Below are 19,399 nucleotides of genomic sequence, written 5' to 3'. Positions count from 1 at the left end.
TAGTTTAGTTGCTTTGGGTATTTAGGTTTAAAATTAATTGAGAGATTTAGATTTATAATTATAAGTTTAGATATTAGATTATAGTAAAATTAAATATAATTAATATTTTGTATATTAAAATTATATGTTTGGGTAATGGATAATTTACGGACTGGCCCGATACCCACATGTTTACTAAAACTCTATTCAGTAAAATAATTTTCAACTCTAGATCTTCTCAACCCGGTTTTTTTGTTCGAGTATCAGTTTGGATATTGGGTTCGGTTTTTTTGCCCAGGTTTACTTTCAACAATTTAACTATATTGACTCTAAATATACAATTAGGATTAAATAAAATATATCTTTCATAGGTTTTATGTTAAAACATTATATATAAAATAGTAAGATCATTCGCTACAAATTATTTATCTATCGGACATTTCAGTTTGGAAGTTTAGTTCTTTAGCATATGTGTTGTTAACAATAAAACATATATATGTCTTGCAAGTGCGTATATATCTTTAACTAAAAAAGTGCGTGTATATACGATTTTGTTTGCTATATATAGCATACACATATAATGGTAATAGTCTCATCTAATTATAGAAACAATAAAATGCTATATATGTGTGTGGGCGTGTGTGTGTGTATAGTCGTTCGTATGTATAGATCACATACTTTGTTCTTAGTTTTATCTGAAAGCTGAAATGATCTACTCTTCTCGACCAAAACGAAGATCTACTCTTACATCCTTTTGGGTTTCATCAAATCAAATCTCCCATAGTCCCATTAACATTGTCTCTTCTTAACTAGAAATCCAATAAAGAGAGATAAATAAACAAAAAAAAAATACAAAATCCCATAAAACTGATCATAGTCGCTCTCTATCTCATTCTCTCTCCTCCCATACCCCATCAAATCTTTGATATTACTAACAGTCAGTCCAAGATATATTTATATAAGAAGACAAGAGAGTCTAGAAGAACTAGGAGTAGAAATAGGGCAAGCATTTGTATTCTAGTAGGAGGCTACCACTGCTTTTGTTCTCAGCTAGGTTGCTTATCGAACTAGAAGATGAACCTGAACCACCCATGTTTATGTTAGAATTAGTGCCTGTTCCACTAATCATTTGCTTCAAATCCCCATGCCCATTGTAGTAATTATAATACCCTTGTGTGAATTCCCCATTGTACCCTTTTGTCCTCTGGTCAATGTGGTGGTCTATCATCATCATCATCATTATCTCTTCTTGCTTCATCATAATCTCTGATCTTATCCCATTGACGTCTGAAGAAAAACTGGTGTGGTTCTTGTACTGATCACACATATTGTGGTTGAGCAAGAAACCATTTGCGTTCGAGGTGTTGTTGTTGCTGTCCGAGAGATAGAGATCTTGAGGATAATTAGGGTTAATATAGGAAATTATCTGTTTGTCACCAGCTTCGAAGCCATTGATGCTGGAGATGAGGGATTTTGTTGGGTATTGATTAGGGTTTTCAGCATACGGATTGTAAGAAGAAGATGGGATTGTTGTTGGTGAGGTTGGTCTTTTCACATCCTGAGAAATAGGGTTTAGATAAGGAGAAGCCATGGCTGATGATGATGAATCAGAGGAAGAAGACAAGAGTTTCTTCCTTAGCTTTGTGTTCCAATAGTTTTTTATGTCGTTGTCTGTTCGTCCCGGTAGATGAGCTGCTATTATTGACCACCTACAAGTTTCAATTGATGTATATTAATAGCTAATATTGGAGAAAAGTATAGCACTCTTGATGAATTAAAGTTGCTCGTAGTTTTGACTAAATCATGGAATCAATGTAGCTCGTGATTTTGACTAGATTTATGAAGAAATTAAGCACGTTTGGAAATATTTTGATCATTACTTCAAAATAACACATAAATTCAAAATTAGATTTAGGAGAAATTTTGTTACTATTATAAGATTAATTGAAGGAGAGTGTGAATTAATATTTTCTTTAAACCTATCTAAGCAGATAACTATGAAAGGGCCTTCACAGGCAAGTGGGCGAAAAAATGATTTCATTTCTACATTTTTTGTAAGGATCTTATATGATTAAAGATGATTTCAAAAGGAATTAATTAGAGAACCTGCTTCCTATGGCAGCGAAGAGACTAAAAATGATCCTGTCTTCTTCCTCAGAGAAGTCACCATGCTTTATGTTTGGTCTCAAATAGTTTAGCCACCTCAGTCTACAACTCTTCCCACATCTCCTCAAACCTTAAACCACAACAAAGAATGGCATAAGCTCTTATTTGGGCTTAGAAGCTCGAAAAGGTTATCTAGGATTAAGAACATGTGTATGAACTTACCGGCTTTGAGGGGGAAAGAGATCCAATTTCCACCATTACCATACTTTTCAATGTAATCTCTAAGTTTAGAGTCTTCTTCAGGCGACCAAGGCCCTCGCTTCACTTTTGTCTTGTCGCAACACGGAGCTCTTCCCATTTCTCTCGTTAGTGAATTGAAGTTTGAAGAAGAGAAAAGAAAAAGAGAGAAATTGTTATCTCTTACTTGCTTTTTTTAGGATGGACTTTTTGTGTTTATGGAGGAGTAGTTGAATATGTGCCCTTTTAATAAGAGACTTGGATTTGGACACACCCTATCAATTATTATTATATATTATTATCTGGAGAACCAATTATTTATTTCATTTTGTCTCTAAAGCTATGGGTATGGAGAAGTCAACATGATTGACATGCATGCATATTTATTGTTCGTGTTTGAAAAAATTAGATTTCCAATTATTCATTTTATTTTAGCTCGCGCTTCGTTTGATAAAATTACGTTAAAACAAATTAACTGTTCAAAAGATAAACTTTATTTATCCCTTCTTTATGAGGATTTCAATGTCTTTTATTTCATAACTTGGGGTTAGTCTGGAATATCCCTACCAAAATCCAGAGTAATTCCAGAGTAACTTGGTTGTCAGCATACGCATGGTCCAAACTCCAAACAATCAAAATTGAATCATTAATATCAAGAGAAATGCAAATATTTAAAATCCAGAACTTTGTAATGAGTTGACAAAAAAAAAAGTCATTAACTAAAATTATCAGCAGGTTTCTTGATTTGATCATTCGTCCAAATGTATTTTCATACATATGCACATCAACTTGCTAGTTAGTTTTCATCATGAATTTCAAAAGTAAAAAGGAAAAAGAAAAAAAAAACAGTCCCAAGTGGTGTTGATATTACACGGATAAAAGGAAGAAAACATGTTGGAAGAGAAGATTGCATTGGACGGACCAGTGAACTATATGGAACTGTCTGATTATAAAGTGACAAAAAAACAAAACTCAATTTTTGTGAAATTCTATTAACCAAAAATGTATCATCACGAGTTGACTTACCAATGTTGTTTTTCATTATTACATTTAGTAAAGTGCCAAAAGAACCCTTCATAATTATTCATTCGTACTACTTTGATGGACACTTGCATGCATGAATAAATCTTTTGAATTATTTTTTCACACAAACATATAAATATATGTACATAGATGAGTTTCGTGATATGTGCTCTATATATCTATACATATATGAATATCATGATGATCAGGTGTATTTTTGGCCCGACTAATCAACTTCAGAGCTATAATGACCCATCGATGTATCCATATATATGTGTACAATTGATAGATCTACTGTTTTACATCATTTAAGGTACATGTGTTTGATTTACGCATGCAGATATAGTCACACACTCATTTCCACAAATGTGCAAGTAATATGGTACAAATGGCCAAACAAAAGTTTCCTGATTCGTGGTGTACTCCTTACATTTGCTATATTACATTTACATGTGTTACAAAAGGAACTTATACGTGTAGTTACATTCTTTTAGTCATAATTATAGGGAAATAACCTCTCTCTTTTTCTTGTAAAACTGGTAACTTAGTTGTTATTGTTGAAATGTTGTCTAGTCTTGTAAGATAAATTAAGGGTTTAAAATCTCCAAATTGGGCTGCAAATTCACTACAGCCCAAACATATAGGATATTAGGTTGATAAGTAATTATTAAAAAAAAATTAATTTTTAAATACAAATCTGAAATTAAACATGGTAAATAATAATACACATTGTAATTAAGCTATGTATGTATGTGCCTTACAACTTCTAGATGTTATATGCCGTGAAGAATGTCAAATTAGTATCCTCAATATTCTACTCTTTTAATGTAAAATATAATCAAAAACAATATTCTAAATATATATGTGATGTTGTAGTTAAAAATATGCATATTAATATCTTTATTTTAATTTTATATTTTCTATATAAGAAAAGGTGTCTTTAGTCAAATGGTTGATGGTCTATATTTGTAGTCTTATACGTCGGATTTTGACTCGAGTAAATCGTGTTATCATGTGAAGTACTAGGGACTGGATTTTGGGTGAAGCTTTGTCGAGGCAAATAATGTCAACAATATTTTTTTCTAGGTAAAATTAATTAAAAACACGTAATTTATTGAGTGGTTAATGAAAATAATAAAGAATTTGAACTGCAGGTGATCTTTGGCTTTTTAATTCTTTTGTCAATTTACGATTGCATCAATCCCTTTCTCCTACGTCTGCCCTTGAGTTGTAATGTTCAATGCATATGTAGAAAATAGTATGGAATAATTAGCATAAGAGGGAAAACAGTATTGACTCATTGGTGTTCCATGGTTTCCAGACGCAATTAAGAACGATATATACTCATAATTGCTTTTAAACATTTTTGCACCAGAAATTATTAGTATCACTGAATATTTCTCATGCGTCACCTCTTAGACAGGCAATTATTGTATATTTTCTGATCAGTATTATAATTGCATCCATAATAAGAATTATTAGGAAAACAACAACTCATTTCTTATATGCGTGAAGGAGGCAGTAAATAAATAAAAGTATGCTACTATATATGTGTTGACGAAAAGAGATTGATTTATATTTTATTGAAACAAAACAAATAATTTAGATTTAATTGAGTCAAACTATGATTGGATGATGGATACCAAAAAGACAAGAGTCTTTTTCTAGTTTGACTAAGTGTTTATAACTCTGTTTTTCCTCAACGGTTGGCAAACTAAAGTGGACAATTTTACTGAAGTTTTTTGCCAGGCTGTTAAACCATTTCAATATATCAATTTCTAAAAGCAAATTATATAGATATATATACTTTATATGTTATATTAAACAGATATTTTTCAACCTATAAATTATATTATATGTTAATATTAAACAGATATTTTTCAACCTATTAATTATAAAAGTTGTTACCTAATACCCACTGTTACAAATAGACATTAGTAATTTTATGCCAGCAGTATATATCCTTACTATATAGTATGTTAAAAGAGATTTTATGAAAAGGGTACTAAATTTGACCCAATCGATAGTTTAATTTATATTTTGAATTCTTAGCTAAGCAAATTATATCAAGTATAGTATTTTTCTTATTTTGTTGTTTTAAAATAGAGCCATAAGAAAAAATAATATTATTTTTAACCCAGTCAGATAATTTTAGTTTATATTTTTCCTTTTCCCTTTCAATTTTTTTATTATATGAACTCATTATATCTGATACATAGAACGTTATATATATCCAATTTTCTATTAATAAATCAAAAGCTTATCTAAATATCCTATATAAACTTTCCATGGATTTCATATAAAACTTATTATATTGAAAATAATGTTGATGGTGAATATTGGAAAACAAATCTCGACATAGTTATGTATTATATCTAATATGTTATATTTTTAAAACAAATAATTAGAAATCTACACAATAAATGTTAAAAAAAAAACCTCAAGTCTGATAATATTAATTAAAAAACAAAATTTTTTTTTTTTTTAAAACTCAAGTTATATCTAACATTTAAAACAGATGAACAAAAACGGAGTCAACAAGTATTTAGTGGTCCAAAACATTGGCAATATAGAAGAGGATTTCGAGATCATTGCCTAAATAAAAAGAACTTTTTTACTTTATCAAAATATTAGCATACACATAGAATTTTATTTTTGTTCAAAAGTAATAATGAATATTAGAAGATTACATGCATAAAAATTTATTATAATTCAAAAATAATAAATATGGACTAGATTTTTCTCCTTTCGTGTTTAATATCTTTTTTATAATGAATTTATCTGTTTGTTTTATTAATATGTACATATCAATATAAAAGGCGACATACTTGAAAATGTAAAATATGCTCTCTTGATTTTCAAAATGACTTCAATCCCAAATGGCTTAAATTCTTATGTTGACGATACTGTGAACATTTGTGGTTTTACTCCCATCGAAATGAGTTCCAACCTTAGGAATCATGAGTCTAAGATGGTTCACTCAATGTTCAATACTTCTGACCACACGAATCATCATGGTTTGTTTTCTTCCTCTCGTGTGTTTAATTTTTATCAAGATTCACATGTTTCTTCATCTTCTTTTGGTTTCAACAATTCACATATGGCTTATCATATGAGAAAAAACATGGTTTCCACTTTTGGGATGCCTTGCATAACTCAAAACTCAAATAACCCTCATCTTTCTCAAATCTCTATTACTCAAACTATCACAAATAGCTATTCTGCTATTGTTCCTACCTATAATCTTATTACTTCCCAAAATGAATATCAACGTGCCAAAGAACCCAACATCTTCAATCCTCCTTTTTACCCTCCAAATTTTGTTGACAAAAATGTTGGAAACCAATGCCAGATCTTGAATCCTACACCCCTCAATACCATTTTTCCACATCAAGCTTCCATATTTCCTAGGAATGTAGACAAATTTTCTTTTTCACCAAAACAGAACCCTCACCAATATGTTTCGTATCGCCAACCCCTGAAAAGACATTGTAGACCAACCAAAAAATTTGAAAATACTTTTAGTGATTTTGATTCTGGAAAAGATATTGAATACGATGGTCGGACGCATAGCTTACCATATGAGAAATACGGTCCATATACATGTCCCAAATGTAACAGTGTGTTTGACACTTCACAAAAGTTTGCTGCACATATATCATCGATGCACTACAAAAATGAGTCCATAGAAGAGAAATTTAAGAGATATAATGCAAGGAACAAAAAGAGATTACGTAAAAGAAACCAAATGATCCATGAAGAATCTAACAATATCCAACCAGAAGAGATAGTTGCAGAGGAAAGCGGAGGCGATAACAACATAGCAAGTAGCAAGTGACATTGAAACTTTACAACATCAAGAAAAATCAAAGGATATAGAATCCTTGTTATGCATTTCTCAAATGAACATTACAATTATTTAGAATTATTATATTATAAATTATTTAAAAATATGAGTCTCTATCTTTCTATTCTTATGTGTTTTGATGAAAGAAATTGTATTTGTAAGTTTTCGTGGGTACACTTGGAAAATTGTAGGTTTTGACTCATTTGTAATGCCAAAAATATATGGAAGGACCATGAGAGCGTTATAAATGGGGAACAAGTACAAATATGCAAAATATTGAACAAATTGTAAATACGTTTTGTTTATTCTAGTCTAACATCACCAATGGCTAAGTCAACTGGCAAACGTGTGTTAAGAACGTACACTTGTTTTTGCCAAATGATTCGACAAACATAATAAATGACTGAAGTCATAGAAAATTCGTTAGATTAGATTTAACTTTTCAATTAGCAATCATTTAGCGGCACTGAAATTAGTCACCTATAGATAAATTATATAAATTCTCTTAACAAAAATTCCGGGTATGGTTAGGAGTTGTTAAGGAATTGCTCAGTTGGAAAATAGAATGAATTTACCTTTAGCTAATTTTCCAAATGAATTAACATCACTTTAAAATTATCTTTCATTTTACTTAGACTGTTAGACACACATCTACACTATTGTAGGTTTTGACTCATTTGATGAAAGATGTTGATAGCGATTTGCTAATTTTAAGATGAGTTATCTTTGGCTAGACTTTATAATGTGTTTTCAAAGAATCGGTCGACGTTATTATTTTTGATAGTTTAATCTGAGTCTGCGAGCTAAAAAGTAAAGATGGCTTATAAGGGTAGAGGAGGAATTATGAGGTTCATGGCATTAAATTTCAAAGGATGGGAAATATAAGGTTATGACAAGAATCAATGTTTAAACATCGAAAATAGTTTCAAAACTACAAAGACATATAATTGTAGATGAAGCTAATATCATTTTATTTTTAAATCAAATGTTCTATATCTTAAAATCATTGACTAAATCCTAGTACAGGAGTAGTCCTAAGCTTTCCTTGCATCCAATTCTGAAGCATTTGCAAAGAAGCCTTTGGTTGATCCATCGGAACCATGTGTCCAGCGTTATAAACCTTTAAAAGAAGAAAAGTTCAGTTTCAATTATATTAATTACACTAATATATAGGTTTGGTTCATCGTCTTTTTTTTTTTTTTTTTTACCTTAAGAAAAGTGAGAGGACCGTGATTTTTCAGTAAACCGGCTTCTTTACCATCTACTAAGAATGATACGTTTTTTGCTGATCCAAAACCCTTTTGGCCTGACCAATTCATTTGGTCTACCCACCTCGAGTTTCCTGTATACCAAGAAAATTAATCAATTAACATAGTTGAGAGTATAAGACTATTCCGCTCAATATTCTTAACATAGTCGAGAGTATAAGACAAACCCTTTAAAACTCTAAGCCTAGACAAAACCATTTTCATCTAAAACTAGCTAAACTGATAGCACAAATGAAACTACACTTTTGACCTATTTTAAAATTCCAAAAATGTTTATAAAAAATAATTATGGCAACGGGAAATTATAATAAAATCTTACCAAGCCAATTGCAAATGAGATCATATTCTCCAGCATAAACTAGAAGATTGATTCCATCATTGACAAGAGACGGGATCTTGACCTCAAGATTCTGCATCCAGTCCTCTATCATTGCATCATAAACTGTACTACTACAAGACACAAACTTGATATCTCCAACTCCTAAGGCTTTCCGTACATTTTCTTTGTTCAAGAATATTTCCATCCTCGAAAAGTCATAACACAAGCTCCCCACACATTTCTTCCTAATGTCATAATACTTCAAACAAATCGAGGAAATCTCGTAAACAAAAGAAATTTTATTGAGAAAACACAATCAGTTTAAGGTTTTTTATGCTTACATTTAGGCCACTTTTTTTTGCCACTATCTTGTTGAAGATACTGGTGCAAACTTCAACAGCAGAATCACAAACTAAACCACCACCAAGACCTGATATTAACAAAATATAAGTTTCTTATCTTTTAACTCGAACAATATGTATCTAACGAAAATAAAGAAGAAAGAGCTTTTTATTGAAATTACTGCATTTTTTGGTTATATTTTGACACTCAACGTAATCTTGCTTGAGGCTCTCGTGGTCAGACTCTGAAATCAACTTCATTTGCAGTGCATAATCCCCATACGCACCATATTGGATCTCCGGGTTGGTTAAACCGTTACCAATCGCAAAACCCTGATTTCAATCGAGATTAAACAAGAAAATTTGGTTTATTCCCCCCAAAAACAAAACCATTGTGATCACTTACCTTAAGGTTGATTGGAATCCCTTCTTTCTTTTTGTTGCCACTATGAACACGTGAAGCCAAAGCCGGAATGTAGTGACCAGCGTAAGATTCACCGGTAATAAAGAAATCATTCTTTACGAATTTTGGATGCTCTTTAAAGAAAGCCTACCAAAATTCAAAGATAGAACCAAAGTCACTACAACTCAAAAGAACAATACAGATAACAAAATTTGGAAGACCAACAGCCATCAAACCTGTAAGAAATCATAAAGGTCATTACTGACACCATCCTCGTCATTCCGGATATCGCTTTCGTCAGATGTGTAACTGAAACCAGTCCCGACTGGCTGATCCACGTAGATTATATTGGATACCTATTAAAACAAGAGTTAAGAAGAAATGCATTTTTGCTATGTTTATTGTAGATAGATATGTTTCTTGAGTAACAAGAAAGATGTTATTTCTACTAAACTAGTCAAACCTTGTCCCAGCCAAAATCGTTCCAATAGAGAGACAAATCCTTTGAGATCTTGAACGGACCGTTTTCATAAAACATAGCCACACTACTACTGCAGCCCGGTCCACCGGTTAACCAGATCACAACCGGATCGGTTGTTTTGTTCCGTGATTCAAAAAAGAAATAGAACATCCTGCAATATCAAATAAAACACGTGTACTTATCTATACTAAGTACTAACTACTAAATTGATCTCCATTAAAGCAAATCATTATTTGAACAGATTAAAACTTTACTTGGCTGATTTTGAATGAGGAAGGCTGTAATAACCAGCGTAGTGGCCAAACTCTTGAACAGAAGGACCAACGGAAGCGTTTTTGGAACCGGCTGTCGCCAGAAAATCAATTTGTCTCTCAATGAGTCTTGGAGCATCAAGGCTTCCTTTTGGGATGACATTAACGTCATACTTAGGCATTAGATTGAATGATTTTATAAGTCTCTCTGCATTACCACTCGAAAAATTCAAAGACGATGAGAAAACAGAGGGATTGTTTAGGATCCTTTTAGAAGTTGAGAGCCAAGACTGAGAAAAGATGAAAAGCATGAAGAGAAAAAATGTTTTGGCCTCCATTTTGTTTTTGTTTTTTTTGTTGTTTTTCCTGCTTTGTACGAGAGTTGGGTGTAGGGTGGAAATGGAGATATATAAGGACTTGGCAAAAAATTGGATTAAGAAGAGATATATGGAAGATATCTTTCCAAAAGTGATTTCAGTATATAAGTTTATATATATCAAAAATAAGAAAATATTCCAAAAAGTTAAAAGCCCAAAAAGTTAACAAATCTTGTATATTCAACCCCCAAATTTATATTTTATTCTAAGTTACCCTAAAAACTAAATTTAGAGTAAAAATTAAAAGTTAAAGTCTCAATTCCAAATGCTAAATCCTAAGTCCTAAAACTTAAACTCTTATCCATATAATTGTTATAAATAAAATATATTTTATAACTTTAATTGATTAATGTTTAGCCAAATTAGTTTCCAGTCATTACTTATAGCTTTTATAATTTGTTAGGAATACACCAGATGATTAAAAATGAAAATTTTTGCTCAAAATATGTTATTGATTCAATCAACGTCGATACAATGTTTCTATCAAATTTTGATTTAGTGGTTATCTAATTCACCTTCTAGAAACCAAAAACCAAGTGAAAAAAAAATTCCAATTCACCAAATTAAAATTTAGGTGCATGCATGAATTTACCACACCAGACAAATCTCTTAGCGGCTATGATGCTTACTAGGTCTAGTCATTCGGGTTTTCGGGTCAGTTCAGAATTTTTTCCCGCGTTTGGTATTTTAGGTGACGGTTTAGAATCGTTCGAGTTTTTATAAATATTTAGTTTAAATCGGTTCAGGAAGGTGTATGATTTGAGAGTCTGAGCTAGTTCCGGTTTGAGTCCCCAAAAAACTCATTTTTAAAAACTTTAATTTTGACATATATAACTAAGAATTTCTGAATTTTTAGTTATTTCTTGTATTTTTGTTATTTGTTTTTTGATATGAAGTCTTAGGTTTTTAGGGGAGATGTGAAGTTACTATGTGTGTGCTAGATCTAGGTGTTTGTACGATTGGAGAGTGTAAAGAGTGTAAATAGCATAAATTAAAAAGGAAGATTTTGAAAACTACCCTATGTTTGAGTTTCATAACGAGTGTAAATAGCATAAATTAAATATGTACCAAGCTGAAATTGTTAACTCTAATTTGTAACCATATAGATTCAGCTATTAATCACCTATAACGTAGATATTGTTTATGGCCCAAATTTGAGAAACTGAAGCTAGCTCATGTATATATATATGAAAAGCCAAGGGAGATACATTTGCACTCAAAAGATATACCATCCAACACCGAATCAAAATTATGGACACACTTATATTGGTATCGATCATGGTCCTAATGCTCTTTGCTAGGTCTGGATCTGCACGTGCCGCCACACTTATCGTATCCAACGAGATGCAAACACTTCCAAATGTTCCCGTTTTCGTCACGTGCCGCCCAACCCCTGAACTGTCCAAATCCGTACCTTTGGGTCAAAAGATTATGATAGAGATCCCAAGCATTGCCGGCGATAATGAAAAAGTGGCGGGATCTAGACAGTTATCACATACGCTATGTGTAGGAACGTTTTACAATAAGAAAAGTTCCGCAGCTTACGGGATGTGGTTCGTTTTGTACGATTCATCAGACAAAGATCACTGCAAAGACTCGTGTTCCATTTTTGCCAAAGACTATGGATTTTATAGTTGGAACAATAACAAGAAAACCTTCGATCTCATCCCTCCAAGGTTTTGGATTAACTAGTTAATCTTTTATTTCCGTTTAACGTTATACTTCCAGATTCGAACTATATAAATTTGTGATATTTGACTACAATTCAAACCCAATTTATAACATTTGATAACTTTTGTTTACAATTCAAACCCATTTGTAACATTTGATTACAATTCAAACCCATTTGTCACATTTGATAACATTTGGGGTTTTTTCACTTTTTAAGTTTTACTACATTCATTTTTTCACAAAAAAGAAAAGAAAAGTGATTTACATATTAATGAACCTCCTTATTATTTTCCGACCAAACTACTATGTTTTTCCTTTTCTCCATTTTCGTTTTTATTTTTATTTTTTAAAAACTAGGGTGATTTTACATCTTTATTCAAATTTACTTTGGATACTAAATAAATTTTAATATGGATTTTCAGTTTGTTTTTTAAAAATCTTAAATATCTTGAATCAACAAAAGATGAAAGCTAATATTGTATCGCATTATTTTGAAATCAGATATCCTAAACATGCATTAGAATCATTGACCAAATCCCAGAACAGTCTGCAAATTCACAAAATGTGGTTAATTAATAGCGAAGGTGATTTGAAAAGGGAGATACATTTCCACTCGAAAATATACTTTCCAACACCTAATCAAAATTATAGAAAATTATTTAGGGGACATGACACATGAGGAGAGTATTCACGAGTCGTTAATACGTCGAGTGGCGACGACGAAGAGCTACGGGAGATAGATCCTAGGCAGAAGAATTGATCTTCCACGAATCCTACGGGGAGATAGATCCTTGTGTCTATATACTAAACACAAGTCCACGTCTATATGACAGAAAAGACTCATCGAATTAAATATTGCCAAGAATTGTTTTTTAATCTCGATAAATAAAACTTATGATCAAGAAATCAGTTATAAACATATATGAATAATTAAGATTGTCATAAATAACACTATAAAATCTCTAACAACAAAAAAAGAAAAGAAAGTCAATAAGGACACTGCTTTAGCTTATTTTTCTTGCATTGGAAATCGGTAAGGACATTACACCAAACCTTATTTACTCCTACAACATATACTCGTGGAGTGTTAATCATTTACTCCTAAAGCATAGACTCGTGGAGTGTTCATCATCACTCTCTATTATTATCCAATTATCGTACACAGAAAGTAATAGTATCCGGTTTAATAGTTCGGTTGAGTCGGATAACTTAAGCAATATATGAGCTTGTTCACGCTCTGTTTTCATTTCTAAGATCAAATACAAAAACTTTAACAAACTTTCTTCATCTTCTCTCTCGTTCGTAATACAAAGAAGAAAATATGGCGACCAAAACCTTCTCTCTCCCTTTCCTCCTCATAGTTTGCATCTTCTCTCAACTCTCATCTACCTTTGGTGATCCTTCGGTGAAAGATTTGGGCCAACACGCTGGCTACTTCAGCCTTCCGCGTTCAAAATCAGCCAGGTTGTTCCATTTCTTCTTTCAATCACGAAACAATAGTAGTGATCCTGTTGTGATCTGGTTATCCGGCGGACCAGGTTGCAGTAGCAGTAACCAAAGATATATCAGTTACCTTAAGGTTTATTACAATCCCTTCTTTCTTTTCGTTTCCATTGTGGACTCGCGAAGCTAAAGCGGGAATGTAGTGGCCAGCGTAAGACTCACCGGTGATATAGAAGTCATCTTTTGCTAAGTTTGGATGCTCTTTGAAAAAAGCCTACGAATATGAAGGTAGAACTCAACTCAATATAATTAATTCAAAGAAAAATTCTTTTGAAATTTTTGGAAGACCAACAACAAATCAAATAACCTGTAAGAAGTCGTATAGGTCATTGCTGACACAAATTTTGGGACTAGGTTGGGTTTTTTTTTTGGGACTAGGTTGGTTCCTTTCTTGTTCCTCAAGAAACAAATTAATCCATAATTTAACTATTATTTTTTTTGTTTAATAGATATCCAATCTAATTTACGTGGACCAACCAATCCGAACGGGGTTTAGTTACGCGAACGACAGCACCGATCTCAGGCATGACGAGGACAGTGTCAGCAATGACCTATACGACTTCTTACAGGTTATTTGATTTGTTGTTGGTCTTCCAAAAATTTCAAAAGAATTTTTCTTTGAATTAATTATATTGAGTTGAGTTCTACCTTCATATTCGTAGGCTTTTTTCAAAGAGCATCCAAACTTAGCAAAAGATGACTTCTATATCACCGGTGAGTCTTACGCTGGCCACTACATTCCCGCTTTAGCTTCGCGAGTCCACAATGGAAACGAAAAGAAAGAAGGGATTGTAATAAACCTTAAGGTAACTGATATATCTTTGGTTACTGCTACTGCAACCTGGTCCGCCGGATAACCAGATCACAACAGGATCACTACTATTGTTTCGTGATTGAAAGAAGAAATGGAACAACCTGGCTGATTTTGAACGCGGAAGGCTGAAGTAGCCAGCGTGTTGGCCCAAATCTTTCACGGAAGGATCACCAAAGGTAGATGAAAGTTGAGAGAAGATGCAAACTATGAGGAGGAAAGAGAGAGAGAAGGTTTTGGTCGCCATGTTTTTCTTCTTTGTATTACGAACGAGAGAGAAGATGAATAAAGTTTGTTAAAGTTTTTGTATTTGATCTTAGAAATGAAAACAGAGTGTGAACAAGCTCATATTACAATTGCTTAAGTTATCCGACTCAACCGAACTATTAAACCGGATATTATTACTTTCTGTGAATGATGAACACTCCACGAGTCTATGATTTAGGAGTAATGGTCAACACTCCACGAGTATATGTTGTAGGAGTAAATAAGGTTTGGTGTAATGTCCTTACTGATTTCCAATGCAAGAAAAATAAGTTAAAGCAGTGTCCTTATTGACTTTCTTTTCTTTTTGTTTGTTAGAGATTTTGGAGTGTTATTTATTGCAATCCTAGGGTTTGTGGAAGATTAATTCTTCTGCCTAGGATCTATCTCCGGTAGCTCTTCGTCGTCGCCACTCGACGTATTAACGACTCGTGAATACTCTCCTCATGTGTCATGTCCCCTAAATAATTTTCTATAATTTTGATTCGGTACGGTGTTGGGAAGTATATTTTCGAGTGGAAATATATATCTCCCTTTTCGTATCACCTTCGCTATTAACCACATATTGTGAATTGAATGATTCGTCACCAAATTATTCTATAATTTAACTTGTCACGTCCGTTTCATTATACTGTAGGTTTTTTTTCGTTTTATACGTATGATCTATAAACAAATATATTATCCCAATCTAATTACTCAGATTATGACTTGCCCTAACCAAGTGATAAATTTACAGATAAGTCATATAATCAATATAGCCTAAAGTTATATTTAATCATTTATCAATATTGCCAAAATATGTTTAAAAATGTAAACTAAACATAAACCGAGAAAAAACAATAAACCGGGTTTTAATCGCTGAACCATATTTTCTAGATTAAGGAAAAAGGTTAGGAAGAAATTACCATAAAAAGAAGAAAAAAACACTTCGTTAACAATAATGTTTACATGTATTTTGAACTTTGAAGCATGGTTATTCATTTATATTATACAATACAGTGCGATCTCCTTGTGTTCTCATCAAAAGTTGATCATATCAATCAAGAATAGCGTTTAAAAGAGTCACTAGAAACAGTTAGGATCTAACTTTAGCGAGCCGAGCTCGAATTTCCTCCAATTCCTCCTCATCATCAACACCCTCTGCAACTGCCTCTTCCTGCAAAAGAAGAAAACCAAATTTTTCTCTCAGAATCTAATCTTGCAGAAGTTATAAGCCTCAACCATTTGTCATGTTCAAGTTCAATCATCTTACCTCACGTGAAGTGCTCGCCTTCTGTGCAGGTACCTTTATCCTCTCCTTCCTAACAGCTACTGGGAGCTCTGCAGCGGTTTCTCCAGCAATTGCTGTCAATACTTTATCAACCTCTTCATCAATCTCTTCTTCCATATCCTCTGAATCTAGAGCATTGTCAATGGCCTCATTCACAAACTCTTCAATAACTCCGGCCTGCACATATCAAAGAATACACTCAGGATTATAAACAAAGATACTAACTGTTAAGCAGTGATCATAACTCTGAATCATCAAACAGAGAACACGTATCAATAACAATGAGATAAGGAAACAATTAAAGGTACCTTAGTCATCTCTTTGCTAAATTCTTGCATTGTTGCAGCCATCTGTGGAGCCTTCATGAGATTATTAACAAGCTTCATAACCTCTGCGCTCTTCGACAAATGCCCAACTGTTCGAGCAATCGCTGCAGATTTCCAATGAACAAAGTTCAAGAAAACCACCACATCACAAAACATAGTAATAACAAATGATGAACACAAAAGATTTATTTACCAACACTCTCTCCAAGATGCATTGATATAGAATTCATCTGTGCCTTATTCTCATATAACCGGTTCACTGTTCTTCTCGAACTCACAATTTCCTTAGCAAGTGCCTAAGAACACCAAAGACTCAAATCAGAAGAGAGAGCAAAACTTTCTCTTTGCAGCTTACAAAGACAGAGACTTTTTGGGTTCTAACCTTAGCAGAGACCATATCATTCCTCTTTGCAGCTTCTTTAATAGCTTTCTGTACATTTCTCTCTTCTTTCTGTATATCTGAACAAAATCAAAACTTTAAAAATTCCATAGATTCAAACCCAACCCATATGATCAAATCGAAAAATTCATACACCAATCAAAATCATCCGATCCAAATCTGATTCAGAGTAAATTCTCGCAATTTTTGGGTGCGATCAACCAGATTCAATCCAATTAATCTAAACTAGCATCTAATTCAATTAGATTTCGAAAACCCTAAATTGACCATAAGAAAAAGGCGAGAGAAGATGTGTAAAATAGAAGAACCTCGGATTTGGCGTTCGATGTTACGACACTCCTGACGTAATTTGCGTTGCCAATCACGCAACAGTTGTTTGGGATCAGGTTTTGGCTTTATGATGTTCATCACTCTCTCCATTGTTGCGACTTGTGTTTTTTTTTTTAACCTTGCTCTGTTCTTAAAACTTTAGGAGAAAAGAATATTTGTATGCTTATGCCTCTGGCGGACCAAAACTATTAAAATAAGAATGATACTTTATCTTATGTTTTTTTTTTTACTTAAGGAATTGTTGGTTTGGAAGAAAAAAAAACCCGTAAACGGTCAGACCGAACTGAAATGATGTCCAAACAAAAAAAAAAGAGCCTAGAAGTATGGTCAAAGTCGGGCCAACATAATATTGGGCCTTTTAGTAAAGTAAATTTTTGGAGGCCCTTTTATATAATTTTCGTTCATATTAGATAATAGGTCCAATATGGATCCAGCAGACCCCAATTAACCAATCTTTAGTGCCAGGGATGATACTTGACCAATGAGGCAATGACCATACCCATTATAGATGAGCTACTGTGTCACTTTCGTTCGAACCAAAATTATGTTAATGGTCATTGTTTTTGTTGCGATTTTAGAACAAAACAACTGTACGACACATATTTGTTACTTTCTCTAACTGTGGGGTTACATTACATGTATCAAATAACTTGTAAAGAAAATAATGCTCATACAGTCAAGTCAAGCGAGATTGTTACGTTTCATTTCTTTTCATAAAAAAATAACATATTGTGTATGAAATATAGAATGAAGTTGGTATTTTGGACTAGTACAATTTCACTCTAACAAGTTATATGATAATCATTCCAAACTGTGCTCGTTGTCGCAATGATTTTGTATTTCCGCTAATTGTAATTAAAAGAATATAGATCAACCTAAGTGTATTCGATAGTAGAAGGAATTAAAGGTTTAAAACATAGATAATTGTGTAACTTATAGTATTACAATAATATTGATTGGTTTATTGTTTTGTGATGTCTACAAGACATAAGATAAGAAAGTAATGTGGGCCTCAAAAAATATGTGTAAATAAGAATTTAATAGACAATACATTTATTGATATATGCATCTTCTTCTGACACACTAGCTGTCTCTTGCTCACATTGCTCTGTCTTTCATCTTTCCCTATACAAACACCATCCTTTTTATTTTATCTTTATTCATTACTTTCCCAATTATATCTTCCTAATTCTTACTTATTTTATCCATAAAATATATTTAAAGATGGTCAACTAAATTTTTAGATCCGATCAGAGCGTTTTTTTAATGTGTTGAGTTTTGATCATTTTAGTTAGCTAGATCAAATGTCAGAACTTATAGAAGAATTTAGAAACAAATTGTAAATTTACCTATTTGTATTCTTTAAAACAAATTGTAGATTTATACTGGATTTATTTCTTTTATAAAAAAATTAGTTGTGTGAAGATAAACAAGAGCTTTTGAGTTTAATTTAAACCCAAATAATTGTGGTTTATTTCTTTTATTTTTGGAATAAAACTACAACTGTGAAATAAAGTTGCATGATACTAAAGCTAATTATATGGATATTGCAACTTAGTTAAACAATTTTTGTCATTCTGTCTTTACACAAAATTCATGTATCAAACTTCTTGCTAATTGACACCAAATACTATATAGCTATGTGGTAGTAGTTAATAAGTAATTTTATATAGGAAACTTAATTCGATAAAAGTTGGTACAACAATATAATGAAAAACACTTGTTATGAGAAAGAACACAATAACGAATAATGTTGTTTCTAGCTTATATGTTGTTAGAGAAGGAAAAAAAAACCAATGGAAATAATGTGGTCTTGCAAAGACAAGACCATGGATGGTTTCGTAAGTGTCTAGTGTTGAGTTTTGATGTGGTCTTGATGTGGTCATATTACTGTTGAGTTTTGGTCATTTTACTTACATCCGATGTCAGAATTCCGAGAATGAACTAAACGATTGTAAATTAATTTATTTGTATTCTAACTAAATAAATTTTATGTTGGATTTTTCATTTAAAATTGTTCTCTGGATGAAGATAAATGTTTATTTCTTTTATTTTTTCATAAAACTACAATTCGGATATTAAACGGCATTATACTAAAGTAACTTGTATGGATATTACACCTTACTTAGATAATTTATGTCATTTGAAAAAAAATCAATCTAGACCCAAAATTTCTTATACTAAACTTGTTA

The 19,399-nt window shown here is 32.3% G+C and overlaps 6 protein-coding genes and 1 long non-coding RNA gene across 9 annotated transcripts; 3 read left to right on the top strand and 4 right to left on the bottom strand.

Moving 5' to 3' along the window:
- Positions 1 to 654: 654 nt before the first annotated feature.
- MYB37 (myb domain protein 37) lies at positions 655 to 2,542 on the bottom strand. Its single transcript, NM_122206.4, has 3 exons — positions 2,308 to 2,542; positions 2,086 to 2,215; positions 655 to 1,688 (listed from the first exon to the last, which is right to left on the bottom strand). Exons 1-3 carry the CDS (start codon positions 2,441 to 2,443, stop codon positions 965 to 967), a joined length of 990 nt encoding a protein of 329 aa, NP_197691.1. The 5' UTR covers positions 2,444 to 2,542; the 3' UTR covers positions 655 to 964.
- A 3,666-nt stretch (positions 2,543 to 6,208) lies between these two features.
- On the top strand, positions 6,209 to 7,183 carry AT5G22990 (C2H2-like zinc finger protein; the record flags this gene model as incomplete). Its single annotated transcript, NM_122205.1, has 1 exon — positions 6,209 to 7,183. One exon carries the CDS (start codon positions 6,209 to 6,211, stop codon positions 7,181 to 7,183), a length of 975 nt encoding a protein of 324 aa, NP_197690.1.
- An 841-nt stretch (positions 7,184 to 8,024) lies between these two features.
- scpl47 (serine carboxypeptidase-like 47) lies at positions 8,025 to 10,650 on the bottom strand. The gene is made up of 9 exons (NM_122204.3): positions 10,259 to 10,650; positions 9,987 to 10,155; positions 9,760 to 9,879; positions 9,527 to 9,670; positions 9,303 to 9,453; positions 9,121 to 9,209; positions 8,780 to 9,038; positions 8,401 to 8,534; positions 8,025 to 8,312 (listed from the first exon to the last, which is right to left on the bottom strand). The coding sequence occupies exons 1-9, from the start codon at positions 10,591 to 10,593 to the stop codon at positions 8,196 to 8,198; spliced, it is 1,518 nt and encodes a 505-aa protein (NP_197689.1). The 5' UTR covers positions 10,594 to 10,650; the 3' UTR covers positions 8,025 to 8,195.
- Positions 10,651 to 11,839: 1,189 nt separating this feature from the next.
- On the top strand, positions 11,840 to 12,430 carry AT5G22970 (uncharacterized protein). 3 transcript variants are annotated; one of them, NM_001203441.1, is made up of 2 exons: positions 11,840 to 12,185; positions 12,267 to 12,390. In NM_001203441.1, exons 1-2 carry the CDS (start codon positions 11,884 to 11,886, stop codon positions 12,322 to 12,324), a joined length of 360 nt encoding a protein of 119 aa, NP_001190370.2. In that variant the 5' UTR covers positions 11,840 to 11,883; the 3' UTR covers positions 12,325 to 12,390. The 3 variants fall into 3 exon arrangements, with proteins under 3 accessions (NP_001190370.2, NP_001331638.1, NP_197688.1); NM_001343783.1 differs by having other exon boundaries at positions 11,859 to 12,424; NM_122203.4 differs by having other exon boundaries at positions 11,898 to 12,430.
- Positions 12,431 to 12,829: 399 nt separating this feature from the next.
- On the bottom strand, positions 12,830 to 13,096 carry AT5G03565. Its single transcript, NR_142693.1, has one exon. It is a non-coding gene; the product is annotated as an other RNA (long non-coding RNA).
- Positions 13,097 to 13,624: 528 nt separating this feature from the next.
- On the top strand, positions 13,625 to 14,663 carry AT5G22960 (alpha/beta-Hydrolases superfamily protein; the record flags this gene model as incomplete). Its single annotated transcript, NM_122202.1, has 3 exons — positions 13,625 to 13,882; positions 14,256 to 14,375; positions 14,469 to 14,663. The coding sequence occupies 3 exons, from the start codon at positions 13,625 to 13,627 to the stop codon at positions 14,661 to 14,663; spliced, it is 573 nt and encodes a 190-aa protein (NP_197687.1).
- Positions 14,664 to 15,727: 1,064 nt separating this feature from the next.
- Positions 15,728 to 17,443, bottom strand: VPS24.1 (SNF7 family protein). The gene is made up of 6 exons (NM_122201.2): positions 17,186 to 17,443; positions 16,860 to 16,936; positions 16,671 to 16,773; positions 16,460 to 16,581; positions 16,134 to 16,328; positions 15,728 to 16,037 (listed from the first exon to the last, which is right to left on the bottom strand). The coding sequence occupies exons 1-6, from the start codon at positions 17,295 to 17,297 to the stop codon at positions 15,957 to 15,959; spliced, it is 690 nt and encodes a 229-aa protein (NP_197686.1). The 5' UTR covers positions 17,298 to 17,443; the 3' UTR covers positions 15,728 to 15,956.
- Positions 17,444 to 19,399: the final 1,956 nt, after the last annotated feature.

This window comes from Arabidopsis thaliana, chromosome 5 (assembly GCF_000001735.4).
Source record: "Arabidopsis thaliana chromosome 5, partial sequence".
Taxonomy (NCBI): domain Eukaryota; kingdom Viridiplantae; phylum Streptophyta; class Magnoliopsida; order Brassicales; family Brassicaceae; genus Arabidopsis; species Arabidopsis thaliana.
This window is presented reverse-complemented; position numbering and strand designations above follow the sequence as displayed.

What these genes read in the sequence shown, in the direction of transcription:
- scpl47 (NM_122204.3), bottom strand. Translation starts at nt 10,593, where the DNA reads ATGGAGGCCAAAACATTTTTTCTCTTCATGCTTTTCATCTTTTCTCAG. An exon ending in CCTCATTCAAAATCAGCCAA is followed by an intron (nt 10,156 to 10,258) that starts GTAAAGTTTTAA and finishes TTGATATTGCAG; the next exon opens with GATGTTCTATTTCTTTTTTG. An exon ending in AAATATAACCAAAAAATGCA is followed by an intron (nt 9,210 to 9,302) that starts GTAATTTCAATA and finishes TGTTAATATCAG; the next exon opens with GTCTTGGTGGTGGTTTAGTT.
- MYB37 (NM_122206.4), bottom strand. Translation starts at nt 2,443, where the DNA reads ATGGGAAGAGCTCCGTGTTGCGACAAGACAAAAGTGAAGCGAGGGCCT. An exon ending in CTCTTTCCCCCTCAAAGCCG is followed by an intron (nt 2,216 to 2,307) that starts GTAAGTTCATAC and finishes TTGTGGTTTAAG; the next exon opens with GTTTGAGGAGATGTGGGAAG. An exon ending in TTCGCTGCCATAGGAAGCAG is followed by an intron (nt 1,689 to 2,085) that starts GTTCTCTAATTA and finishes TGAAACTTGTAG; the next exon opens with GTGGTCAATAATAGCAGCTC.
- VPS24.1 (NM_122201.2), bottom strand. Translation starts at nt 17,297, where the DNA reads ATGGAGAGAGTGATGAACATCATAAAGCCAAAACCTGATCCCAAACAA. An exon ending in ATGATATGGTCTCTGCTAAG is followed by an intron (nt 16,774 to 16,859) that starts GTTAGAACCCAA and finishes TGGTGTTCTTAG; the next exon opens with GCACTTGCTAAGGAAATTGT. An exon ending in TTAGCAAAGAGATGACTAAG is followed by an intron (nt 16,329 to 16,459) that starts GTACCTTTAATT and finishes TGATATGTGCAG; the next exon opens with GCCGGAGTTATTGAAGAGTT.
- AT5G22970 (NM_001343783.1), top strand. Translation starts at nt 11,884, where the DNA reads ATGGACACACTTATATTGGTATCGATCATGGTCCTAATGCTCTTTGCT.